The following is a 10,288-nucleotide window of genomic DNA, read 5'->3' as shown; positions in this document are numbered from 1 at the left end:
AGGATGTAGAGCATGCCTAAGGAGAGTCACATAGAGAGAAAACATTCTCAGGCTTTCACAGAGAGCAAATTGATAAACCCACTACTATTATCTGACATTGCCAGTCTTACGGAAAACCCACTACTATTATTGACTACTGAAGATTGTGACATCCACATGGCTGACACTGACAAAGGATCTATAAACTGCAGGACAGGGTTTCAGGGTAAATCCTGAGGGGATTTGACTGAACTTATCAGAAATAGAAGTTACATTTCTTGTTATATAGGTCTTGCTTTATCTTGGTCTTACCATCCAGCGGTCAAGAGTATAAACACGAGGTATAAAAAGTACAGCCATATTAATATGCTGAGGTGTAAAGGGCTCAAGTCAACAACTTCTGACATTGCCAGTCTTACAGAAAACCCACTACTATTATTGACTACTGAAGATACTTTTAAAATGTGAATTTATATACTGGAATACTACTCAGTATTAAAAAGAATGAAATTTTGTCCTTTGTAACAACATAGATGCAACTGGATTTGTTATTTTAAGTGAAAGAACCTAGGCACAAAAAGACAAGTACCAGATGACTTCCCCTCATCTGTAGGCTCTAAAAGAGTTGATCTCATAGAAGCTGAGGATAGAATGGAGGTACCAGAGGTCAAGGAGTTGGGCTTGGGGGTGGGAAAGACAGATCAAGGGCATGCAATAACAGAGAGGAGGAGGAGGTTTGGTGGGCTACTGCATAACATGGTGACTACCGATAGGGCCAGGGATATAGCTCAGTGGCACAGCGCCTGCCTGGCAAGTGCAAGGTTGCGAGTTTGATTCCCAATACAAAAAAACAAAACAAACAAACAAACCAAAATCCCCATAGATAATAATAATATACTATGTCTTTGAAAAAGCTAGACAAAACATACACTGAAATATATCATCGTACCCCATATATATATATGAAACTTTTATAAACTTATTACATATATATTTAAAAAATCAGTATGTTGTCCACTTGGCTTATTTTTCAGGTAAGTCAAAAATAGAGGGGCTGGGGAGATGGCTCAGTAGAATAAGCGCTTCCCTGGCAAGTGCAAGGGCCTGAGTTCAATCCCTGGTTCCACCAAAAACAAAAACAAAAACAAAAACAAAAACAAAAAAACCCCTGCAAACAAACAAACAAAAAAAAGGAATTCTAGCCAGGTATAGTGTCGCATGCCTATAATCCCAGGACTCCAGAGGCTGAGGCAGGAGGATCACTCCAAGTTTGAGACCAGCCTGGGCTACACAGAGTTTAAGACCAACCTGAACTACATAGTGAGACCCTGTCTTAAAAAAACCAAAACACAAAACAACAAAAAGGGAATTCTAAGCTGAGTCTATAATTCAGTGGTACAGCATTTGCCTAGCATGTACTAAACCCAGCTCTGAGCCAACATAAAACTCTTACCCGGCAGATTAACTTTCATTATTCAATATTACGCTTCAACATATTAATATGTTTTTACTATTCCTTAATCCTTGTTACGTAAGTTTTTCTTCCTTAAAAAAAAAAAAAAAAAAGAACAGAGCCAGATGCCGTGGCACACACCTTCTGTCTCAGTTGCACTTAGGAGGCTGAGCCAGAAGGAAGGAGGGAGCTCAGAGGTCGAAGAGCAGCCAAGAAATATAACAAACAAAAATGGGGCGGGGCTTGGACACGTGTGTTTGGCAAAATAATTATTTTTAATACTATTTTTATGATTTAATGTAATACCATTACATATAAATATGAATTTATTATGAATACTTTCCCTTTTGAGACAAGGCCTTGCTAAGAAGCTGGCCTCAAATTCATGTTCTTTCAAACTTAGCCTCTTGAGTAGCTGGGATGTGGGTATTCATCCCTGCCCTCAGCTAAATTTCTTAGTATATGTGTTGCTGAAGCAAGCATAGCTAAATTATGAGTACTTTTTAAAGACACAGAAAATATTTAAGAAAGTGATTATTGGTTTTCTCATATAAAATACTTAAAAGAAACTGAGAATTTTAAATATAAAGTCCGTATTTTTTTCCTTTCCTTTTTGTTTTCTTTACACAGGGTCTTGCTACATTGTCCAGGCTGGCACTGAACTCCCTACGTAGACACAGCTGGCCTCAGACGCAGGGCAATCCTTCTGCCTCAGCCACCCGAGGGCTAAGATTATAGGCGCAAGGCCAAACAGTATTTTTAAAGATATAAAAATCTTTCAGAGGAAAATGGTACTTTCTGGCTAGTGGCACATGCCTACTGTCCCAGCACTCAAGTTTGAGACCAACCTGGGCTACAAAGCGTGCTCAAGGTCAGCCTGCACTGCACAGGGAGACTCTGTCTCAAAATGACAAAAAAAGAGGAGGAGGAGGAGAAGGGGGAGGAGAAGAAAGAAAAAAAAATGATACTCAACTACTAGCAGGGTTTGTTTAAAATCACACTGTTTTTATAATTTATACAACTGGACTTCTTTCCTGCTAGGAAGCACGGGCCATGCCTCTTAAAGCTTCCAGGAGTGGATCTCACCTAGGACTGACTTTGGCGCTCTCTGAATCATGGCAATGTGAGGAAATATTTTTGATTGTTACAGCTTAGGGGAGTGCTAGTGCGAACGAATGAGAAAAGAATAGGGATGCTGCTAAGTACCCTAAGTGTATGGGACAGTCTCCCATGACACGTCACTACCTGTCCTGGGGATGTGGTGCAGCGGTAGTATGCTTCCCTAGTATGCAAAGGACTCTGGATTTGCTCCCCAGCACTCCTCCCCAAAAATGTATTGCCTGTCCATATGTTGATAAGACTTTCAGAAACTCTAGCTGCTATAAACCAAATTTTGCATAGTTTCAAAAGACCAAAATAATATAACATTACATTATAACAACCCAGTTACAAACAACAAAACTAAGAATAAAAATAGAGTACCTTTTTGCGCTGTGGATTTACCATTTCTGGTCTGGGGAAATCCCGCTCTATGTTCTCTGCAATGCTCTGCACTGCCATTAGCTGCTCGTCAATCTTCTGCAGCTCAGCAGTGAGAAGCTGCAGTCGCTGGGCTGCAGGGCTTGGTGCAGCGGGAGCTGCAGGGACGTCCTGCAGCAGGGTCCTTAGCAGAGAGCCTTCCACAGAGTCGGACTCTGAGCTTTGTCTTTTGAATTGGAATGCTTGTTTAGGCAGACCTAAGTATTAATGAAAAGCAAAATCAGAATTGATTTTAACTAAGGGAGAGACAGACATAGCAGTAACATTTTTGATGACTTAATTCAAGTCAGTTATCACATTATTTTCCAAACCAGTTTTAACTTACTGTATCTGCAAATTGTTTTAGCTTCTAGACCCCTGAAATTTGTCTTTGTTGTTAAAAGTCCTTTTAGATAATTATCAGTATACTGATAAGTATGTCAATAACACAAAGCATTACAAGGCGGTTTGGTTCTTTTTTTTTTTTTTTTTTTTTCCCAGAACTGGGTATTGACCTCAGACCCTTGTGTTTGGCAGGCAAGCACTTATTCTACTGAGCTATCTCCCCAGCCCGTTTGGTTCTTTTATATCCTTTTATGAGCATACTTTGTCACAAAATAATTTTATTATTTATGACTTTTTGAAATTCTAATTGAAAACCAACACCACCACACACTAAAAGGTGGGTCCAGTGGTGACTATGTGGGGTCTCAGGCAAACATTAAGTGTCCCAGGGCCAGCATCAAAGCCAAGGGCTCTCCTTACTCTTATTTCTTTGTGCATTTTTTTAATGCAGTTAGTACAGGGTCTACAGGTCTCACTACATTGGATTCATAATGATTCTTTGGTATTCAGACTCCCAAGAGCTGGGATTACAGGCACGCACCACCATGCCCAGTCTCAATCACTATCTCAGCACGCCCTGCGGGTGGGGCCGGCACAGTACCCCAGGGATGAAACCCTGGGCTCTGCGTCTGCCTAAACAGGAGCTTTAACCTGCTGAGCTATCTGGCAGGCTGGAGACATGCTCCTTCTTTGATGTGCTGCACTGTTTACCTGCTGAGCCCACCCCTCTATCCTTCTTCCCTTTACCCAGCAGTATTTTTTTTCTTTTTTGCAGAACTGGGGATTGAACTCAGGCCCTTGCGCTTGCCAGGCAAGCGTTTATTCTACTGAGCCATCTCCCCGGCCCCCCAGCAGCATTTTCTGAGTGGCAGCCCCTGCTCTCACCTCTGCTTACTCTTCCCACTTCCTCTCAGCGATGCCACTGATGCACAGACAATGCCCACAGCCATGGAGCGCTCCTTGGGTTGTTCCATGAGCATATCAAACTAAGTTCATCATTTCTCTGATTTGTTTCCTCTTTCATAGTCCTCAGTAAAGGGCAATACCATTCAAGCTATTTCCTAAACGAGGGGCCTGGGTCAATCAAGGTTCGCCTCTTTCTTTCATGTCCAAAGTGATACCAAGTATCACGATTTGGCCTCCTAAACACCTCTATTCCTACCACCACTGCTCAACTTGAGTTTTAACAGATGGAAGACTAACAATGGCAGCACATGCCTGTAATCCCAGCACTTGGGAGGCTGAGGCAGGAATATCACTGTAAATTCAAGGCCAGCCAGATCTACCTAGTGAGTTTAAGGTAAGCCTCAGCTAAGAGCAAGACCTGCTATCTCAATCTTTCAACCAGCCAACCAACCAACCATACACTCATCAAAAAAAGCAATAGATGGACAACAAACAGTACCCCTTTATCTCCTATTTAGTCCGCCTTCCACACAGGCCTTTGGAGAATATTTTTTTCCTCCCAGTACTGGGTAATGAACCCATGGATCAGAATACTACAACACTAGCCCCTTTTTATTTTCAGACAGGATCTCACTAAATTGTTTATGCTGGCCTTCTATGTGTTACTGCCCTAGCTCAGGTCCTTTAGGAGCTGGGATGGTAAGTGTACACCATCATGCCTAGCTAGAAACAGCTCCTCAAACCATATCTCAGATAGTATTCTTTTCCTATCTAAAACCTTTGGATACCTTGTATTTTAAAACCAATGCCTTTGCCTTAGAAGTCTAAATGCCTTAATGTGATAGATAATGGTACACATAATCTTGCTTCTCCAAAGTGTCCATCAAACTTCTGTGTTACTGTGCAACCAATTCTGTCTGAATGCCCCCTTTCTATATTGCTTTATGATTCCTCTAAATGGCCTCAGACATCTGGTATAGGTGAGATCCTGTTGTACCTACAAATCTCACCTATAAGGCCATTACAGTCCTTACCAATGTATCATAACTACCCTTTTATTTTATTTGTTTTTAAGACAGGGTCTTGCTTCACATTGTAGCCTAGGATGCCCTTGAACTTGTAGAAATCCTGCCTCAGCCTTCCTAGTGCTGGGATTACAGGCATATACAACCATGCCCTATTCCACCTCTTTATATCTATCTTCTTTCCTCCACAGGCATGCCCATGGGCTAACAGCTGGCATGTCTCTCTTCTCTAACTTAGTGTCCACAGAATAAAGAGAAGGTCACAGAAAGATTGTGATGCTTATTATTTCTACCATATAGAAATTTTGGGAAGACCATCTTATGTGACAACTTACTCTGAAAAATGTGAATCACTGAATAAATAAAAACATCACCTGTTACTTTCAGTCCCATTTTAAGGTGAATCTTCCCATGAGAAAACAATGGCTATGCTGATTCATGTAATCTTCCTCTACCTATATTAAACCTGGCTACTCTGCCTCTCTCCCAGCAGCCTAAAAAGGGGCTCCCCAATCACAGGAAAGACAGCACGCAAGCTGCTCTTCAGGGTTCCTTCGCACTTGCCACATTTTCCTACCTCTTTCTACCATGACAGGAATGCAGGGAGAGAGCCGGCCAGGGAGCACACCCTGCTGTTCAACTCTGTCCTGCTGTCTGTCTGTGGGTGCTGCCAAGGGAATCCCAGGCTCCTTTTCTTCTTCACCTGTTCTCCAGCTTTTTCTTTCCAGGTAGGATGGAGCCACTTTTGCAGGTTTAAAAAACAAATCCACAGTGGAATTGGCAGATTCTATCAAGAATATGAAAGGCATACAAAGATTGACACCTGTTATGGCTTGTGTCTAGTAGACCCCTAAAGCTTTATGGGGTAGACTTCTAGAGTTTGTGATTAATTCAGATCCAGTGCTGGGATTACGGGTGTGAGTGCTGTTGGGACTGACCTTGTCAGATACAAAAGTTCAATTTTCTGCTATATAGGTCTTGCTTTATCTTGGTCTTAACCATTCAGCAGAAAAGTACAAAAACAAGGTATGAAAAGTAAAGCCATATTAATATGCTGAGCTGTAAAAGGCTCAAGTCAACAACTTCTAACATTGCCAGTCCTACGAATAACCCACTACTATTATGGACTCCTGGACTATATTGGATTACTTTGCTGAATTCATGCACCTACAATATATGAAGGGCATGAATACCCATCTCTGACAAAAGTAAACGAGAAAGGGGGATATAAATGAAGGACGATTTTGTAGTAAAAAAAATATATATATCTGTATATACAAAATAATTAGCATAGATATACATCTACTTTCTCTTAGTTCAATGAGAAGAAAGTTTTGAACTAATAGTATTTAGACAAGATATCGTGTCTATATCTTGTATTATGAATAACTACTACAAAGACAACAATATGCAATGTATTAATTATTGTAACTGTCCTACTAACCTGTTTTGAAACTGTCTCATTGCTACTTCTTTCTCAATAAAATGAAAAAAAAAAAAAAAGGGAATATGGATCTAAGTACTATACCCGCCTGGAGCAGACAGCCTGAATGCAACGTAAGGGAGACAGACTCGCTCTCTGTGGCCATTATTGCTGCTACCCTTCCTGTCTGCTCTTGCTGTTTTTCTGTTTTCCACCATCATGAATTGCTGCCCTCTGCCACGTGCCTCTCTGCCTTGAAGCCAGCCAAGTATGAACTGAAACCTCCACTAACTGAGCTAAATACACCTTTCCTTTCTTAATTCTGGGTATTGGGTATTTTGTCCCAGAAAGGATAGAAAAGTAACTGAGACAACACCAAACTTCTAAATAAGGTAATTAATGTTTAAAGAACACTTCTGAAGGTGAACATCAATATCTAAAAGTGCACTGAGTTTGTAGGAGGAGAGCTAGAAGATGTGCATAGATATAACAGTGCTATACTAAATACTTTTTCAAAATGTATCTTAAATATGGCAAGAGGTTATTACCTTCACTCTTAAAACTATGTGGCACCAGGGCACTGCTGACTGTCGCTGCCAGGTAATGTAACTCTGCAGATGAAGGGACGTCTGGGGGACTGCTCTGAGGCTCGCTCACATCCTCCTTTGCGGGCTCTGCTCCGACAGGTAGTTCCTTTAGATCACCAGCTTCAATGTCAACCACCTTTATGTAAGAGTGTCCCACCTGAGTTAGGACACATAACAATCATAATTTCCACTTTGGATGGCCAGTCTGCCAGAAAGGTTTAATTCTTCAACTGTATTAGTAATAAACAAGAATAGCGTGGATGGGCGTAACTTAGAAAAAGCTGCAAGATGTACTATCGGTTTAGTTTACAGTATTTGGGGACATAATAAATTAATATTGGGCCTTTCCTACGAAGATTTTTAACATCATTTCACCCATGCAACCTATATAACTGAGTATCACACCTGGATGACCAAGATACACTTGAGCAAAAAGTTACTGTTACGACTTCTAAATACACAAACCACATTTGCTACCTTATGAGGTGTTGAAGGTGACGGAGGTTTCTCCGGTCTTTCAGTGGAAAGTTTGATATTTAGATATATATCTGGTACCAACCGCTGACGATCATGCAAAGGTTCATGTTCTGAAAATCAAGAAGAAAAACCAGGAATGGAGCCTGTCTGGAAAGCATGAAATACTGAGTTCAATTCCCAGTACAAAAACAAACAACAAATATCCATGAAAAGTTCTAAATCATTAATTTTATAAGAAGTTAGTAACAACCATAAAATGTATATTCCTGAAACTGTAAGTAGATGCTTCATGGGTATCAATAAAGCAAAAAATGTTTTTTCTATTTTAAAAAGGGCAATTTATCCTAGAATCATAATTAAATGAAGACTGGATGCCACCTTTCTTATATGAATGATTTGCAAGAACAATATTATGTCCAAGGCCAAGTGTGGTGGCGCACACCTTCAATTACAGCAGTTGCGAGGCTGAGGCTGAGGATGTTAATAATTGATAATTTGCTGAAATAATTTACTGAGGCAGGAGGATCATTATGAGTTTGAGGCCAGCCTGGCTACATAAGTAACTTAAAGGCTAGCCTGCACTACATAGTAGACCCTGTCTTGGGAAAAAAAAAAAAAAAAAAAAAACTATGTTGAGAAAATGCTATAAATTTTGTATTTTCATTTCAGACATATTAAGTCATGTTTATTTTATTTTGAAGATTTTCACTTAGTCAAGACGTTAGGATATAATCCTATAAATATATTTTAAAATTTTCAATAGTTGTCATTTACTTTTATTGTTTAATTGAGAGATATAAGTCATATTCTTTAAATGGGTACCATTCAGTGGCTTTCAGTATAGGGGCAGCCCATACTCAATTTCGCCACTTACAATGTTTTAACATCTACATTTCATAAGCGCTGTTTGCTTCTTATTCCACAATACAGCACAGGGCTGCTACTATGTAGGTCAGTAGACAGTGTAATTCTGTTCCTTTTGTTCTAGGAGCCTAATCTTATTTTCTAGCATTTCAATTCCAGTAACACATTAATTTTTTAAATTGATTTAAATTTCATGTGTAAACTATAACTCATTATCATACGTAGTATGGGACACTCGATTATAACAACTCAGTAGTTGTTACACTAAGGCTTGAATTAAAATTAAAAGTTGACCAAAAAACTAAGAAAAAAAAAAAGCTCAGAATATTTAACTTGTTATTCATCTCTATTACATCAGATGAATGGTGTAGCTGCCTTTTTTGTTTTTTCTTTAAACTGGGAATTGTACTCTAGCTTTGGGTTCATGCAGATTTAACTTTTACTAAGTCACACTGTTGTCAGGGAAAAAAAAAAGAAATCTCACCTGAGACTGAAGAAGTCTTTTGTTTATTTTTACTACTTTCAGAGATAACTTTTTGAGAAGCAGCTTCCTTATCTTGTAGTCAATTGGAAAAAGTGAAGGAGAAAGAAAAAAAAAAAAATCACAAACATAGGACAAAAAATATATGAATGCACACAGATATTATGTATGAAAGGTGGCAGGAAAGTAGACAATTTAATTTTTACAAAATATAATTTCAGATGTCACATGCATTCACCTGGTAAATCTTAGTTAATGCTTGGCCAGCTTTAGAAAATTTACACAGCAGCAAGGCACAGGGCCTACAAGGCTCTTTCAAAGACATCCTCAGGTAAAAACATTTTAAGAATGTTGCTCAACATATCATTTACATCAAAACATCTTTTATGTATGTACAACTTTGTTTAGAAAAAACTCACAAAACAATGCCTTTTGAAAAATTATTGGGCTGGCGAGATAGCTCAGTGGACTAAAGCACCTGCTTTGGCAAGTGCAGAGAGCAGGGTTCGATCCCCAGATCCACATGCTGTGACAGCCTGGCCTCCGGGGTGAGCTGAGCTGGCACTGAGTCCAGGTGTGTTGGAACACACCTTTAATCCCAGCACCGGGGAGGCTGAAAACAGGAGGATCACTATGAATCCAACCTGTGTAGAGAGACCCTGTACCTAATACATAAAAAAAAGAAACAGAAAAATTATTGGGTGAGTAAGGCAAAAAAAGTAGCTAACTCATAGTAATGACCAGATAAGGTCCTTATGCAGGAAGATACTTGCTGAGCCATTACCTACATCACAGAAAAAACCAGAAATTATTTAGTGTATTCAATAGTAAGAATTGGCTAAATATCTTATGGCATAGCTATAAAAAGTAATATGCTTAGGAAATACTTTTTCTACTCATTTCCTGACACAAAGAAATGAGTAGAAATCAAAATGAGACAAAAAGGAGAGAAAATATAGGCATCTCTTGTTCCCCGAATCTTACCCACTCCTGAAAATATGCTGGGGATTGTGAATTTTCAGATACCAGGAAACTAGTGTATTATTGCAAACAAGAAAAAGCGGTGCCCAGCCCATCTAATTTTTCCAAATATCAAGTAACTCTTAAAATACCCCAGTAACGATGATGCATCAAGGGTTCTTATAAAGCCCCTTCAAATATCAGTTCATAATTAACATTGCTTTTATTTATTATTATGCATACGCTAAGCAATATATACATATACATATA

At 39.3% G+C, this 10,288-nt stretch overlaps 1 protein-coding gene across 1 annotated transcript in view; it reads right to left on the bottom strand.

Annotated features, from left to right (window-relative positions):
* The window catches only part of CUNH5orf42 (chromosome unknown C5orf42 homolog), a 137,035-nt gene that overhangs the window by 39,963 nt on the left and 86,784 nt on the right, over positions 1-10,288 (bottom strand). The window contains exons 36-39 of the mRNA XM_023712733.1: positions 7,714-7,823; positions 7,198-7,393; positions 5,804-6,013; positions 2,915-3,168 (exon numbers count right to left, since the gene is read on the bottom strand). Of these exons, the coding sequence (XP_023568501.1) occupies positions 2,915-3,168; positions 5,804-6,013; positions 7,198-7,393; positions 7,714-7,823 (770 nt within the window). The remainder of the gene's footprint in view (positions 1-2,914; positions 3,169-5,803; positions 6,014-7,197; positions 7,394-7,713; positions 7,824-10,288) is intronic.

Source organism: Octodon degus, unplaced genomic scaffold (genome assembly GCF_000260255.1).
Source record: "Octodon degus isolate 3935 unplaced genomic scaffold, OctDeg1.0 scaffold00002, whole genome shotgun sequence".
Lineage (NCBI taxonomy): Eukaryota > Metazoa > Chordata > Mammalia > Rodentia > Octodontidae > Octodon > Octodon degus.
The sequence above is the reverse complement of the archived record's forward strand: the minus strand, read 5'-3'. Positions and strand labels throughout refer to the sequence as shown.